The sequence below is a fragment of the Rhinolophus hipposideros genome (genome assembly GCF_964194185.1).
Source record: "Rhinolophus hipposideros genome assembly, chromosome: X".
Taxonomy (NCBI): Eukaryota; Metazoa; Chordata; class Mammalia; order Chiroptera; family Rhinolophidae; genus Rhinolophus; species Rhinolophus hipposideros.
The window spans coordinates 36,908,387-36,926,357 of record NC_138046.1 but is presented as its reverse complement, the minus strand read 5'-3'; the positions used below and the strand labels follow the sequence as shown (position 1 = coordinate 36,926,357).

General features: G+C 39.3%; 1 protein-coding gene across 2 annotated transcripts in view; it reads left to right on the top strand.

The window, feature by feature from the left end:
* LONRF3 (LON peptidase N-terminal domain and ring finger 3) overlaps positions 1–17,971 on the top strand; it is a 57,954-nt gene that overhangs the window by 15,947 nt on the left and 24,036 nt on the right. For both annotated transcript variants that reach the window (XM_081043651.1, XM_081043652.1), the window contains exon 5: positions 40–130. In XM_081043651.1, coding sequence (XP_080899777.1) covers positions 40–130 — 91 coding nt within the window. The remainder of the gene's footprint in view (positions 1–39; positions 131–17,971) is intronic.

Sequence of the window (17,971 nt, the reverse complement as noted above, 5' to 3'; positions counted from 1 at the left end):
GGTTGGTCCAGCTCTGACTTACTGCTTTCTAACTCACAGATCCTCCTGCTGATCCGGGGGCCAGACCTGCTCTCAGCGTTCCCCTTGCATCTTTTGACGCATCTGATCTTGAATGCTCCCTATGTATGAGGTATGTGATGTGTGCTGTCACGTATTGCCTGAGGGGTCTTTCTCTCTGGTGTGTGAATCTTTCTGCTAGTGACCTACTGCTCGATTGCTTAGCACGTAAAACATGGTTCTAACAAAACAGAAATCATGTTGATTGTCACATAGGCTAGCTTATGTCCCCTGTTTACAGATTGCATTCCCTGTACTTCTGACTTGGAAATACCTAGAGAGTGGGAAAGAAATGGTCTGTTCAAAGGTCACAGAATGATGGACTACAGACTAAATGTCTTGTATTTGGCCTTATTGATATTTTTGTTGTGGTTCTTAAATGTGAATGTCTTGAGACAGGGCACACACTCTGCAGTTGGTCATGGTATCTGCCCCCATCCCATTACTTTACGCTGGGTCTCACATTTCCATTACTTTCCTGACCCTTGTAGGTAACATAGGTTTATGACCCTGAAACTAATCTCAACTACTGGATCAAGATCAATACTGGCTCAAGGGCTAATGTCAATGCTACAGGCCTATTCTTTGGAAGCCTGAGGACCTGACTAGGTTTTGTTTTGTGCCACTAACAGGATTAGTACTGAGCCTGTACTTCTTATTTTGTACGCATATATATATTTGTTATTAATTTCAGGTACACATGACAGTAATACTTAGACATTTATCGTTTATATCCCTCATACTGTGTGATTCCCCCCTTCCCCCATCCACTACCCCTCTGACATCCCACAAAGCCATTACATTTCCACTGTCTCTATTCCTAATGCTGTACTCCAATTCTTGTAAGTATATACATACATGTATATATACATATACATATATGTGTATATATGTATATGTATATACATATACATATATGTGTATACATATACATATACGTATATGTGTATATATAAAATTATAGTTGGAATTCATTATTGTTCAACTTCAGGTTCAGGTGTACAATGCGCAGTGATCAGGCATGTACATCATCCCTGAGGTGGTCTCCCAAATGGGACACGTGTCCATCGGATACCCTACAAAATCTTTACAACATTATTGATTACATTCCCCAAATTAATTTTCAAAACCCCGTGGCCATCTTGTGGTTACTGACTGTTTTCTAATCCCCTCACCTTCCCACTTATCCCCACACCCCTGCCCATCTAGCAACCCGCAGTTTTAACTCTATGTCACCAAAACTGTTTCTGATTAGTTTATTCACTTATTCTCTTCTTTAGATTCCGCATATAAGTGAGATCATATGGTATTTGTCTTTCTCTGTCTGACTTATTTCACTTAGCATAATATCCTATAGGTCCATGCATGTTGTTGCGAATGGTAAGATTTCTTTCTTCTTTATGGCTGCATAATACTCCATTGTATAAATGTACCACAGCTTCTTAATCCAGTCATCTATGGATGGGCATTTCGGTTGTTTCCATGTCTTGGCTATTGTGTATAGTGCTACAATAAACATAGGACTGCATAAAGATTTTTTTATTTATTTATTAGTTTCAGGTTTACAAGACAAGGTAATACTTAGACGTTCATCATTTATATCCCTCACACTGTGATCCCCCCTCCCCCCATCCACTATCCCTCCGACCTCACACCGAGCCATCACATTATATATATAAAATTATAGTTGGCATTCATTAATGTTTAGCTTCTGGTGTACAATGCCATGATCAGGCATCCACAGTATCCCTGAGGTGGTCTCCCAAATAGGACGCATGTCCATCGGATACCCAACAAAATCTTTACAACATTATTGAATAAGTTCCCCAAATTAATTTTCAGAAAACCCTGAGGCCATCTTGTGGTTACCAGCTGCTTCCTAATCCCTTCACCTTTCCCCTTATCCCCACCACCCCCCCCCCCGCCCATCTAACAACTCTCGGTTTTTTCTTTGTGTCCCCAAAACTGTTTCTGATTAGTTCATTCACATATTCTTTTCTTTAGATTCCGCATATAAGTGAGATCATATGGTACTTGTCTTTCTCTTTTTGACTTATTTCACTTAACATAATGTTCTCTAGATCCATCCATGTTGTTGCAAATGATAAGATTTCTTTCTTCTTTATGGCTGCGTAATACTCCACTGTATAAATGTACCACAGCTTCTTAATCCAGTCATCTACCAGTGGGCATTTCGGTTGTTTCCATATCTTGGCTATTGTGTAAAGTGCTGCAATAAACATAGGAGTGCATACTGATTTTTGAATTGGAGTTTTGGATTTCTCCGAGTAGATGCCTAGGAGTGGCATTACTTGATCATAGGGTAGTTCCATTTTCAGATTCCTGAGTTACCTCCATACTGTTTTTCATAGTGGCTGCACTAATCTGCAATCCCACCAACAGTGCACTAGCGTTCCCTTTTCTCCACATCTGCGCCAGGACTTGTTGTTTGTTGATTTATTGATGATAGCCATTTTGACTGGGGTGAGGTGGTATCTCATTGTGGTTTTTATTTGCATTTCTCTGATGGTTAGTGAGGTTGAGCATTTCTTCATATGTCTGTTTGCCATCTGTATGTCCTTTTTAGAAAAATGTCTCTTCAACCGCCCACTTTTTAATTGGGTTGTTTGTTTATTTGGAGTTGAGTTGAGTGAGTTTTTTATAGATTTGTGATATTAACCCCTTATCAGATATATCATTGGCAAATATTCTTTCCCATTCAGTAGGATCCCTTTTTTGTTTTATTGATGGTTTCCTTTGCTGTGAAAAAGCTTTTTAGTTTGATGTAATCCCACATGTTTATTTTTTTTCTTACTTCCCTAGCTCTAGGGGATATATCAGTAAAAATTTTACTCCGGGTAATGTCTGTGAAGTTTCTTCCTACAGTTTCTTCTAGGTATTTTATGGTTTCAGATCTTACATTTAAGTCTTTAAGCCATTTTGAATTTATTTTTGTATATGGTATAAGGAGGTGGTCCAGCCCATCGTACATTCTTGCTTCGATTTTCGTAGATTAAGTGGTCATATAGGCATGGATTTATTTCTGGACTCTATTCTGTTCCATTGATCTATGTGTCTGTTTTTATGCCAGCACCATGCTGTTTTGATTACTGTAGCCTTGTAGTATAATTTGATGTCACGTATCGTTATACCTCCCACGTTGTTCTTATTTCTCAAAATTGCTGAGGCTATCGGGGTCTTTTATGGTCCCATATAAATTTTAGGATTATATGTTCTATTTCTGTGGAAAACGTTGTTGGTAGTTTGATAGAATTGCGTTGAATATGTATATTGCCTTAGGCAGTATGGACATTTTAACTATATTAAGTCTTTCTATACATGAACATGGAATGTGTTTCCCTCTATTTGTATCTTCTGTCATTTCTTTCTTCAGTTGTCTTATAATTTTCTGACTACAGATCTTTTACTTCTTTGGTTAAATTTATGTTATAGTCTTTGGAGCAATTGTAAATGAGATTGTTTTTTTCATTTCTCCTTCTGATATTTTATCATTGGTATATACAAATGCAACTGATTTATGAATATTAATTTTATATCCTGCTAATTTACTAAATTCATCTATCAGTTCTAATAGTTTCTTGGTGGAGTCTTTAGGGTTCTCTCTATATAGTATCATATTATCTGCATATAATGATAATTTTACTTCCTCCTTACCAATTTGGATGCCTTTTATTTCTTTCTCTTGTTTGATTGCTGTGGCTAGAACTTCCAGCACTATGTTGAATAGAAGTGGAGAAAGTGGGCAACCTTGTCTTGTTCCTGATCTTAGGGGGAATGGTTTTAGCTTTTCCCCATTGAGTATGATGTTAGATGTGGGTTTGTCATATACGACCTTTATTATGTTAAGATATAATCCCTCTATTCCCACTTTCTTAAGGATTTTTATCATAAAAGGTTGCTGGATTTTATCAAATGCTTTTTCTGCATCTATTGATATGATCATGTGATTTGTATTTTTCATTTTGTTAATGTGGTGTATCACATTAATTGATTTGCGGATGTTGAACCACCCCTGCATACCAGGGATGAATCCCACTTGATCATGGTGTATGATCTTTTGAATGTATTGCTGAATTCTGTTCGCTAATATTTTGTTGAGAATTTTTGCATCTATGTTCATTAGAGATATCGGCCTATAGTTTTCTTTTTTTGTGGTGTCTTTGTCTGCTTTTCGGATCAGGGTGATAGTGGCTTCGTAAAAAGTGTTTGGGAGTCTTCCTTCCTTCTGGATTTTTTGGAAGAGCTTGAGGAGAATAGGTGATAATTCTTTTTTGAACGTTTTGAAAAATTCACCTGTAAAGCCATCTGGCCCACGGCTTTTGTTTGTTGGGTGATTATTGATTACTGATTCAATTTCCTTGGTGGTAATCAGACTGTTCAGGCTTTCTGTTTCTTCTTGAGTTAGCTTTAGAAGGTTGTGCGTCTCTAGAAAATTGTCCATTTCTTCCAGATTGTCAAATCTGTTGGCATATAGTTGCTCATAGTAATTTCTTAAAATTTTTTGTATTTCTGTGGTGTCTGCTGTCACTTCTCCTCTTTCATTTCTGATTTTATTAATTTGGGTCCTCTCACTCTTTTTTTTTTAATGAGCCTGGATAAAGGTTTGTCAATTTTGTTTATCTTTTCTAAGAACCAACTAACTCTTGGATTCATTGATCTTTTGTATTGTTTTTCTGGTTTCTATTTCATTTATTTCCGCTCTGATCTTTATTATCACCTTCCTTGTGCTCCCTTTGGGCTTATTTTGCTGTTCTTTTTCCAGATCCCTTAAGTGTGAAGATAAACTGTTGATTAGTGATGTTTCTTGTTTCTTTAGGTAGGCCTGCAATGCTATGATTTTCCCTCTTAGGACTGCTTTTGCGGCATTCCATAGATTTTGGGTCGTCGTGCATTCATTTTCGTTTGTCTTGAGATACCTTTTGAGTTCTTCCTTGTTCTCCTGCTTGACCCATTCATTATTTAGTAATAAGTTATTCAGCCTCCATGAATTGGTGTGTCTTCCATTTTTTTCCTGTAGTTCATCTCTAATTCATAACACTGTAATCAGAGAAGACAATTGGTATGATTTCAATTTTCTTAAATTTATCAAGACTTGTTTTGTGGCCTAAAATATGGTCTCACTTGGAAAATGTTCCATGTGCGCTTGAGAAAAACGTTTATTTTGCAGCATTGGGTAAAATGCTCTGAAAATATCGATTAAATCCAAGTGGTCCAATGTATCATTTAAGGCTGTTGTTTCCATATTGATTTTCCGTCTTGAAGACCTGTCTCTTGTTGTCAGAGTTGTGTTGAAGTCCCCTACTATGATAGTGTTACTGTTGATCTCTGTCTTTATGTCAGTCAGTACCTGTTTTATATATGTAGGTGCTCCTATTTTAGGTGCATAGATGTTTACTAGGGTTATGTCCTCTTGTTGGATTGATCCCTTTATTATTATATAATGGCCATCTTTATCTTTTAATATGTTCTTCATTTTAAAGTCTATTTTGTCAGACATAAGTATTGCAACTCCAGCTTTTTACTTATTTCCATTTGAATGAAATATCTTACTCCAACCGTTCACTTTCAGCCTGTGTGTGTCTTTTGGTCTGAGGTGAGTCTCTTGTATACAGCATATCGAAGGGTCTTGCTTTCTTATCCACTCAGCCACCCTATGTCTCTTGATTGGAGCATTTAATCCGTTTACATTTAAAGTGATTATTGATAGGTACATAGTTATTGCCATTTTTAAATTTGTAGTAAATTGTTTTCATCTTTCTTCTATTTACAGAAGTCCTTTTAGTAGTTCTTGCAATGCTGGCTTGGTTGTAATACATTCTTTCAGTTTGTTCTTTTCTGGGAAGCTCTTTATCTCTCCATCAACTTTAAATGATAGCCTTGCTGGATAAAGCAATCTAGGTTGTAGGCCTTTGTGTTCCATCACTTTGAGTATCTCCTGCCACTCCCTCCTGGCATTCAATGTTTCTGTGCAAAAGTCATTTGATAGTCTTATGGGAGTTCCCTTGTATGTAACCCTCTGTCTTTCTCTTGCTGCTTTTAGGATTCTCTCTTTGTCTTTAAGCTTTGCCATTTTAACTATAATGTGTCTTGGTGTGGACCTGTTTGGGTTTATCCTGGTTGGAACTCTCTGCCCTTCCTGGGCTTGTATGTTGGTTTCCTTCATAAGGTTAGGGAAGTTTTCGGACATTATTACTTCAAATATGTTCTCAATCCCTTGCTTCCTCTCTTCACCTTCTGGTATTCCTATGATGCACATGTTGTTGGGCTTGATGTTATCCCAGAGGTCTCTTAAACCATCTTCATTGTTTTTCACTCTTTTTTCTTTTTGTTGTTCTGTTTGTGTGATCTCTGCTAACTTGTCTTCTAAGTCACTGATTCAATCCTCTGCTTCATCTAACCTGCTGGTAATTCCTTCAAGTGAGTTTTTTATTTCAGTAATTGTGTTCTTTTTTTCTAACTGGTTGTTCATTATGATTTCTATATCCTTCTTTATGTCATCTCTAACTCCTTAAGCATTCTTATCATCAGTGTTCTGAACTGATGTGAACGTCAGTGTTCTAATGTTCTGAACATCAGTGTTCTGTCTCTCATAGGTTGGTTACCTCTGTTTTATTTGGCTTCATTTCTGGAGGTTTCTTCTGTTCTTTTATTTGGGACATGTTTGTTTGTTTCTGCATTCTGGCTGACTCTCTGTGTTTGCTTCAATGTATTAGGTAGATCCCTTAAAGTTCTTAGTTCTTGCTGGGTTATCTTATGTAGTATGTGTCCTTTATATTTGACTTGCACTACTTCATTCTTACCCTCTGCATGTGCTCCAAGAGTGACTTTTTTTGTTGTGTATATTGTCCTGTTAAAGAAGAACTTTAATTGCTTTTTACTTGTGAGGAGGTGGGTTTAACTCCTAGGCTGACTAGTTGTGAGACTTGGCTCTGCCCACCACAGGGTGGTCTGCTGCGTGAGTGTTGACCACTTAAATGTAGTTTGGCCTCTATGGGCTCTTGTGTCTGTAGAGAATTCCCTCTGGGTGTGTGACTTGTAGGTCAAACCCGGTAATACTCTGGTTTTGTCTGGAATTGGCCTGTGGGTATGTTGAATCTTGTGCCTCTTAAGCTGGGCGCCCTGGTAGGGCAATTTCAGAACAAAGCAAATCACCAAGTACAACAACAACAACAACAAAGGAAAAATCAAGTACGTTCACATGTAAAAACAACCGACAACCCCCACTCAACACAGACAAAGATATCAAAGATATAAAGACAAAACAAAACAAAACAAAACAAAACAAAAAGCAATGCCAGTGTTGACTGAAGCCCACCAAGAAATCTCCAGGTTGTCCTCTGCTGTACCAAAGAGTCCTCTGCGTATTGTGCAGGTAGAGCAGGTCACCTGGTGCCCAGAGTGACATTGGAACTGCATTTTTAGATGTGTGGGGCTGAGGGGTCTGGATGGAAGTTTCTCCAATGTCAGTGCAGTTTCTGCTCTTGCTTACACATATGCGCACTGAGAGTAGCACCATCAGCCCTGTGTCCAGTTCTCCTGAGTATCAGGACACTTCTTCTGTGTTTGCACTTCTTCCGTGTTTGTGTGTGTGTGTGTGTGTGTGTGTGTGTTTGTGTGTGTGTGTGTGTGTGTGGTGGGCGGGAGATTTCTGAGCTGCTGAAAGACCAGAGCTGCATCTGCCGCTTACTGCTGATCCCTGGGAGTGCCTCTGCAGTTGTAATTGCCCCGCCCTAGGCAGGCCAGAAAGGGTGGGGCTAGAGATGGAGGGGTCTTCTCTCTCCCAGCCCAGCTGTGTCACACTCTTCCTGAAGGCCAGATAATGTGGCAGGTGGGGGTGGAGGAGTCTCTTCTCTCCTATCCCAGCAAAAATCACACTCTTCCCAGCCTCTTCCCTGGGTCAGAGCTGCATGCCATTCTTCCCAGAGCCTGAGCATTAAGGCTCCTCTGTAATCTGACACTACTCCTCAGTTCATGGGCCAGTTTAAGTCTCTGGAAGGGCGGGGGTAGGATTGGAAGAGCGGGGCAGGGGCCCAGTTATGGAGTTTGTGTCCTTTGTATGTCCTAGTGCCCAACTGGAAGTCTCAGCTGAGGTTATTGCCTCAAATGCTATATATGCTGCCCCCTCGGTGGGAGAGATCAGCTGTGGGATGCAGGGAAAGAGCCCACCTCCTGGCTTTTGTGTTTTCTGTTCCGTTCTGGGATCCCCTGCGTCTCTGTAGGTGCGGATTCTGGCTGGGTTTCCACCGCCGCAGATGTAGGCTGCTTTTCCACAGACACAGGTGCGGACCACGTTCCCACAGCCGCAGATGCGGGCCGCGTCTCCACTCCGCTCCTTTCCCTCTTCCCCTGCTCGCCCAATTTGTCCACTTTCAAGTAATCCTTGCACGAGTCTCTTAGCTGTTCTGCGTGATGAGCAGAGAGTCCTTTGATGGGTTATAGATGTCCCGTTTGTGATAAGATCCCCAGGAGAACTCAAAAAGTGCATCCTGCTGCCACCATTCCTATCATGTCACCCTGGACCTATACTTCTTGGCCAAACATCTCACTTTCACCCAGTGCCAAATCTTTACTTTCTTAAAACTCTGGAGAAGTGAAGTATTCACATGCCCGCTACCCCCAACAACAACAACAAAAATAAGTGGAAGCAACTATAATCACAGCCTGTGGTAAAAAAAAAAAAAAAAATTGCTTCCATTTGTTTCAGTTCACAGCTGTGACTTTGTGGCTGAGAGGAAGAGCTCTAAATGGCCCAGGTTTGAAACCTGACTCTGCCACTTACTGGCTATTTGACCTGGAGCAAGTGACTTTCTCTGCCACTGGTTTCTCATCAGTAAAGTAGAGAACAGTAGTCTCTAACCTCTGGGGTAGTTACAATTAATTGAGAAAATCTACTTAACTCTTAGAATTATTTCTGACATATAGTAAGCACTCAATAAATGTTAACTATTTTTTTCTTCTAGACCACAGGTTCTTTAATTTTAGGTCCGTGGATCCCTGAAGAGGTTCCATGTATAGATTCTAATAGGTCTATGAATCTCCTGATGTTGTATATAAAATGTGTGTGTGTGTGTGTGTGTGTGTTTTCAAGACAAAGTCCACAGCTTTGAGTAGATTCTCAAATGTGCCTTTTTCCCCCAAAAAAGTATTAAAAGGAAGCTCAGATATTTGCACAAAAGTTGTTAAGATAGTTGACTCAAGAGAAGAGATAATCAAGAAAAATATTTTGGTCTACTGCACACTGGGATCCTGCCAGCAGAGGATCCTCAGATATTTTCTTGCCCTTTACAAGCACATATGCCTTCCATATCAGTCACATGCATTTGTATTCGGGATGACTTTTCCTGTTGTCTGAATAAAAATAAGTAAGGCAGCCATTACCCAAATGTGTACTTTTCCTTTCTCTTAAAAAAGTTACAGTTGTCAGATTTGCTCATAAGCTCAGCAGGCCTGATAACGACAGTTTGAACATGGGATATAGAAGCACTCAAGGAAAACTTTCCATATACTGTATGGAGTTTGTTCCTTTTACCATATCCCACTCCTCCACAACACAGTGGCAGGTGGTTTATGCCAGAGTCAAAGTATGAGATAGGAAAGTCTGCTTCCCAGCAGAGAAATGGGCCTCCACAGGTAATGCTATGGTGGCTCTAAGCCTGTGACATGACCTGTGGTCTTTTAGATGTCAGACTTTGAGAGACTTGATTCAGCTTGCTTAGAAAGCCCAGCTCTTTGGTGTACTTATCACTCCCCTCAACATCCAGGGGATGCAAAATCAAATACACAGACTCATCCTGTTTGTGTTTTCCCTGAAGACTAGGAATCCTGAAATTGAAGTTCTTTTGTTCCTTTTCCTCTGCTTTCTCCCTTTCATCTTGTTTGTCCCTGATCTCAACAGGGGGCTTCAGAGAAGGGTTAGAAATTTGGTCCAAGAAGTAAGTACCAAGAGGATAAGACCCCTTTTAGTTTGCTCGCTTTGACTTTAAAAGCCATTATTTTTCTTATCCTGCCCCTCTGTTTTAAGTGAGACTTCAAAACAAAAAGCCATCTTTGCCTGGAATAGCTGTTGTGCCATATAGGCTGGAAACTTATAGGGGGACTAGCTGCTTTATGGCAAAAAGAACCTTGCGAAGTCCAGAGAGCATTTCTCATCTCAAGGCTTTTTTTTTAAAAAAAAAATAAGTTTATTAGGGCAACAATGATAATTAAAATTACATAGGTTTCAAGTGTACATTTCTATAATACATCACCTATATATCACATTGAGTGCTCACCACCCAGTCAATTCAAAAGGCTCTTAAAACTGTAACTCTTGGTCAGAAAAATGTAGTTCCCCTTCCCACAAGGTTTGTCTCTAAGTCAGAAATCAGATGTCGACAGGAGGTATTTCATATACATGCTTTAGCTTGAATTGTTGTAGTCTTGAAAAGTTCCTGTTTTCACTGCTCTTGAGTGTTTTTCTTCTTTTTATTGCTGTTAGCATTATTATTAGATTCTATTATGACCCTCTTGTGTCTTTGAGGTAGAGGATCTAAGGGTAGAGATAGTTTTAAACAATCTGCCAGGTCATAAATTTTACATACATAGGTTGTACTTCCTGTGTGTTTCTAGAATGAACTCCAGTTCTGTGGTGCTGCATTGGTAGAAGACAAGTTAGAGTGTGCATTTTTCTATTCTGATTCTAGGGAGAAAATCAGGAGTAGCTTATAAATTCCACAGGGAAAGGGTGGAAAGAGTGAATGTAACAATAATGGCAGGTGCATTCATGAGGAACTTTCCAGTCTCCGAGTCTCCCTTGCTGGATTCAGAGAGATCTGCTGAGGGATGTTTCTTCTAAATCCAACACTTCAGAACTCTGCCCCTCAGTCTTTAGTGACTGGAAATTCTTTGAGGTTTACCTGATATGGATATCCTAGCCATTGAGGGCCACTTCTGGGACTGCTATGGAGCAGCACCATTAGGGTGACAAGGATATTTTGAAATGTGGAGCAACAATGTTTGATATTTGAACCAGTTACCTAATGGCCCAGGGACCTCTTTATCAATTTATATAAAAAGCTTTATATTTAACCTAGGTTTAGCTACTCAACTACCTGGGTGTTAAGGAATCATTTCATTCTATTCTATTCTATTCTATTCTATTCTATTCTATTCTATTCTATTCTATTCTATTCTATTCTTATCTTTCCCCCTCTGTATCTGTCCCCCTCCTTCTTGCACTCTCTTTGCTCACGTTTTGATAGCCGCAAAAGAACACAATACAAGGATGTAGCTGCTAGGAAAAGATAGCTATTTTCAGATAAGCCAAACATTGCATCCAGGCTGACATTTAATTGAAAATATTTATGATTACTATTGTTTAATTCCTCACTGTGACAATGTGAAATGCTTTCTTGTGAAAAAAATTTGACCCTACTCTGATTTATAAATACCTCCCTGAAATGTTTTCTGAAATTATTACCTAAAGTGGTAAATAAAATGGAGAATTTGAGTAAATATCCATTTCTATCTTTATATAGAGTCTCTCTCTCTCTCTCTCTCCTCTCTCTCTCTCTCTCTCTCTCTCTCTCTCTCTCTCTCTCTCTCTCTCTCTCTCACTGTCATCCACTCTCCTTCCCTCCATCTCTCTCAGAGAGGGAAAGGAGGGAGACAGAGAGGGAAGGGGAAAAGTGTGTGTGCAAGTGTGTGTTTCTACATGTAGATGGATGATGTCTGTTCTAGATATTCTAGATACTATAGATGTACACACAGTTGTGGCTATGTCATACAGTGAAGGAAAATGGGCTTGGGGATGAGATGTGACTTCACATCCAAGCCCTGCTATTTACTAGCTAGCTGTATGATCTTGGGCAAGTTATTTAACCTGTCTGGGTCTTAATTTCCTCAATAGTAAAATGGATCTAATCATAATTACTGCCTGTTAATATATAAAGTTAACTTATGTGAAAAACAGTATTACACATACCCAAGAGAAACATATTCCATCTGTTCTAGTAAATTTACTCAGTCAGCATTTGTGAAGTAGCAGGGTAGCCCTGAATATAGTAGTGAAGTCAGTATTGAAAAGTGATATATTCTTGAGACATCATCAAAATGGCGGCATGAGGTGAGCCTCTGTAGAGCTCCCCTAGAATTTACAACTAATTGAACAACAATAACTCCACAAAGGACTCCCTGCACAGCAGACAGGCAAGATGAACAGGCCCACTACTGAATTCACCTAAAGGTGGGCGAATCGCGCGAGAGGGGGAGGACTGAAGGAAGAAGTGTGGAGCCGGAGCCGGAGCCACCAGGGCGCAGGGCGCAGACCTAGCTCAGTGCTCCCAGCACACTGCATCTCGGAACTACCTCAGCTGCGGGAGAGGGAAGAATTCGGACTCCTAGGGCTCTGCTTATGGCCCACAGGGCTGAGGGGGCAGCATATAACACCGCTGAACCCAACGCTCATGGCAGAGAACTCCGGAAAAAAGACTGAGGGAAGAAGGCTGAAAATGGTGGTTTAAGCCCTCACTGCCGAGCAGAGAACGGAAGCCTTAGGCACTGAGACTAGCCTGAGACCAGTGAGACCTGGTCTCACTTAGCACTGAGACCTCCCAGAACTCGCCCCGCCCCCACCTGCCCGGTGCTAGAAGCTGAAGAGTAGCAGTGTCAGATCAAAAGAACAGAATATTTGCTATTCTGAGTACTGTGGAACGCAGACACAGATACGCAGCCCAACTAGTTCCAGCAAAGGGGAGGGAGCTGTGGAAGCAGGACCGGCTGTGGTAGTGGTCAGGGCCATTGCTCTGGATCACCTCTCAAAACTGAATCCCGCCCCTGGCCCCACCTATCGGGGTGGATCCCTGCAGAGTAAACAGAACTGCTGAAACACATGGGTTCAGAAACTGGTGCAGAAAGAGCTTTGGAACTTCAAAAGTTCTCCGCATCCTCACAAGGACGTGGCGCCCTATGACCCAGGGGAACTGTTAACAGAGGAGAAGCCTGTTTCCCAGGGAATTACCCCATTGTGTGAGAAACTGTAATAGTGCAGAGAAAATATAGCACTACTGTGTAACACAGGAAAAAAAAGGCTGCAGTCGGAGAGAAAATAAAACATTCTACCAACAAGTATTGGCAAACAAAAGAAAGACCTCTTCCGATCAACCTGTTGCAGAAGCCACTCCTGTAGATGTCTAGGAAGAGAAATAATAAATCAATAATTGCCATGAATAACCAAGGCAACAAGACAGCTCAGAACGAAAGTTAAAAGTCTCCAGAAAAGGAACTCAAAGATATAGAAATATGTGACTTAAATGACAGAGAATTCAAGATTGCAGTTCTGAAAAAACTCAACGAGATGCAAAAAAAACACAGAAAGGCAATTTAATGAACTCAGAAACGCAATCAAACAACAACATGAGCATTTTACGAAAGAGATTGAAATTTTGAAAATTCTGGAGATTAAGAACTCAATAGAAGAAATTAAGAATGACATAACCAGCTTAGGTAGTAGAGTTGACCAGATGGAGGAAAGAATCAGTGACATTGAAGATAGAAACCAGGAAATTACACAGATGGAAGAAGAAAGAGACTTGAAACTTAAAAGAAAGAACTCCACAAGAACTTTGGGACTCTATCAGAAAGAGCAATATAAGAATAATGGGCAACCCAGAAGGAGAAGAAAGAGAGAAAGGAACAGAGAATATATTCAAACAAATTGTTGATGAGAACTCCCCAAACTTGTGGACAGAACTGGATCCTCGAATCCAAGAAGCAAATAGAACACCTAATTACCTCAATTCCAACAGGCCTTCTCCAAGGCACATTGTATTGAAGCGGTCTAAAATCAATGACAAAGAAAGAATCCTCAAGGCAGCCAGGAAATAGAAGACAGTCACCTACGTAGGATAGCTCATTAGATTATCTTCAGATTTTTCAGCAGAACCTCTACAAGCTAGGAGGGAGTGGAACCAAATACTCAGAGTATTGAAACAGAGAAATTATGAGCCCAGAAAAATATGTCCAGCAAATACATCCTTTAGATATGAAGGAGGAATAAAGACCTCTGTAGACATACAGAAGCTGAGGGAATTTTCTAATACACGACCTGCACTACAAGAAATACTAAAGGAGGCTATTCGACCACCATCAACAGGGACAATTTGTGGCAACATAAAAAGGGGGAGAGTAAAGGCCTGAATCGGAATATGGGAATGGAGAAAGTAAGCGTGCTGAAAAAACTGGAGTACTCTAAATATCAAACTTTCTTTTGCATAAAATTAAGGGTAACCACTCAAAAAATATCCAGACTGAAATACGTACTGTAATAAAAGAAGAAACAGAAGGAAACATTATAGAATACCACCACACAGAAATAATAGACAACAACTAAAAGGCAAAGAAACAATGGAGACACAGCCTTACCACAAAACTAAAGATAGAATGACAGGAAATCCTGACGTATCAATCATCACCCTAAATGTAAATGGACTGAACTCACCAATAAAAAGGCACAGAGTAGCAGATTGGATCAGAAAACTAAACACAATCACATGCTGTCTGCAAGAGACACATCTCAGCTACAAGGACAAGCATAAACTCACAGTGAAAGGGTGGAAATTGATACTCCAAGCTAATGGTACCCAGAGAAAATCAGGTGTAGCCACAATGATATCAGATGAAACAGATTTCAGGGTGAAAAAGATAACAAGAGACAAAGATGGACATTTCATAATGGTAAAGGGGACTATACAACAAGAAGACATAACAGTCATCAATATGTATGCCCCCAATCAGGGAGTACCAACATGGAACATTCTCAAGGATAGACCATATATTGGGACTAAAATCAGCCTCAGCAAATTTAAGAAGATTGAAATCATACCTAGCATATTCTCTGATCACAAGGCTTTGAAATTGGATATCAACTGCAAAAAGAAAGCAGGAAAACACAAATATATGGAGATTAAACAACATACTTTAAAGAACGACTGGGTCAAAGAAGAAATTAGAGGAGAGATCGAAAGATACATAGAAACAAATGACAATGAAAATACATCCTACCAAAATTTTTGGGATGCCGCGAAAGCAATTTTAAGAGAGAAGTTTATATCATTACAGGCCTATCTCAAGAAACAAGAAAAATCCCCAAATAAATAACCTCATGTTACACCTTAAAGAACTAGAAAAAGAAGAACAAGTGAAACCCAAGGTCAGCAGAAGAAAGGAAATAACAAAAATCAGAGCAGAACTAAATGAAATAGAGAACAAAAAGACAATAGAAAAAATTAATGTGACAAAGAGCTGGTTCTTTGAAAAGATTAATAAAATTGACAAACCCTTGGCTAGACTCACTAAGATAAAAAGAGAGAAGACACTAATTAACAGAATCAGAAATTAAAAAAGGGAAGTTATCACGGACACCACAGAAATACAAAGGATCATGCAAGAATACTATGAAGGACTATATGCCACCAAATTCAATAACCTAGAAGAAATGGACAAGTTCTTAGAAACATATAGCCTTCCAAGACTGAACCATGAAGAACTGGAAAATCTAAACAGACCGATCACCAGTAACGAAATTGAATCAGTCATCCAAAACCTTCCCAAAAGCAAAAGTCTGGGACCAGATGGCTTCATTAGTGAATTCTACATAACTTTCAAGTAGGATCTAATATCAATCCTGCTCAAACTCTTCCAAAAAATTGAAGAAGAGACAGTACTCCCTAACTCATTTTATGAGATCAACATTACCCTGATACCAAAACCTGGTAAGGACAACACAAAAAAAGAAAACTACAGACCTATATCTCTGATGAATACAGATGCTAAAATCCTAAACAAAATTCTAGCAAATCGAATACAACAATGCATTAAAAAGATTATTCATCACGACCAAGTGGGGTTCATCCCTGGGGCACAAGGATGGTTCAACATTCACAAATCCATCAATGTGATACATCACATAAACAAAACAAAGGACAAAAATCATGATTATATCAATTGATGCAGAAAAAGCATTTGACAAGATACAACATCCATTTATGATTAAAACACTAAATAAAGTAGGTATAGAAGGAAAATACTTTAACATAATAAAGGCCATCTATGACAAGCCCTCAGCTAATCTCATATTTAGTGGTGAAACTCTGAAGCCCTTTGCTCTACGTTCAGGACCACGACAAGGTTGTCCCCTATCACCTCTGCTTTTCAACATAGTGTTGGAAGTCCTCGCCAGAGCTATCAGGCAAGAGAAAGTAATAAAAGGCATCCAAATTGGTAATGAAGAAGTTAAATTATCACTCTTTGCAGATGACATGATGCTATATAGAAAACCCTAAAGACTCCACCAAAAAGCTGTTAGCATCAATCGACGAATACAGTAAAGTTGCCGGCTACAAAATCAACGTACAAAAGTCCATTGCATTCCTGTATACTAACAATGAAATCTCAGAAAAAGAAATATAAAAAAAAATTCCCTTTGCAATAGTAGCAAACAGAATAAAATACCTAGGAATAAACTTAACTAAAGATGTGACCTATATGCTGAAAACTATGAGACATTTTTGAAAGAAATTGAAGAAGACACAAAGAAATGGAAAGACATTCCATTCTCATGGATTGGAAGAATTAACATAGCTAAAATGGCCATATTGCCCAACGCAATATACATATTCAATACAATCCCCATCAAAATCCCAATGGCATTTTTTAAAGAAATAGAACAAAAAATCATCAGATTTGTTTGGAACCACAAAAGACCCTGAATAGCCAAAGCAATCTTAAGAAAAAAGAAGAATACTGGAGGTATCGCACTCCCTGTCTTTAGCTTGTACTACAGGGCTACAATAATCAAAACAGCATGGTATTGGCAGAAAAACAGACACATAGACCAATGGATTAGAACTGAGAACCCAGAAGTAAAACCACATAAATATGGAGAGATAATTTTTGACAAAGAAGCTAAAAACATACAATGGAGGAAAGACAGCCTCTTCAAGAAATGGTGCTGGCAGAGTTGGATAGCCACGTGCAAAAGAATGAAACTGGACTGCTATCTGTCACCATGTACCAAAATTAATTCAAAATGGATCAAAGAGTTAAGCATAAGACCTGACACAATAAACTGCATAGAAGAAAACATAGGTACTAAACTTATGGGCCTTGGGTTCAAAGAGCATTTTATGAATTTGACTCCAAAGGCAATGGAAGTAAAAGCTAAAATCAACAAATGGGACTATATGAAACTGAAAAGCTTCTGCACAGCAAAAGAAACCATCGACAAAATAAACAGGCAACCGACTGAATGGGAGAATTTTTTGCAAACAGTGCCTCCGATAAGGGGCTAATGTCCAAAATATGCCAGGAACTCATTAAGCTCAACAACAAAAAAACAAACAACCCAATTGAAAAATGGGCAGAAGACCTGAAGAGACATTTCTCAAAGAGGACATACAAATGGCAAAAAGACATATGAAAAAATGCTCAACATCACTAATAATCAGAGAAATGAAAATAAAAACGACAATGAGATATCACCTCACCCCAGTCAGAATGGCTATCATCAACAAGTCAAATAGCAACAAGTGTTGGAGAGGCTGTGGAGAAAAAGGAACCCTCATACACTGTTGGTGGGAATGCAGACTGGTGTAGCTGTTATGGAAGGCAGTGTGGAGGTTCCTCAAAAAATTACGAATAGAATTACCAAATGACCCAGCAATCCCTCTCCTGGGTATCTACCCAAAAATTCTGAAAACATTTATCCATAAAGACACGTGTGCTCCAATGTTCATTGCAGCTTTATTTACGGTGGCCAAGACATGGAAACAACCAAAATGTCCTTCGATAGATGAATGGATAAAGAATTTGTGGTATATATACACAATGGAATACTATTCAGTCTTAAGAAAAGATG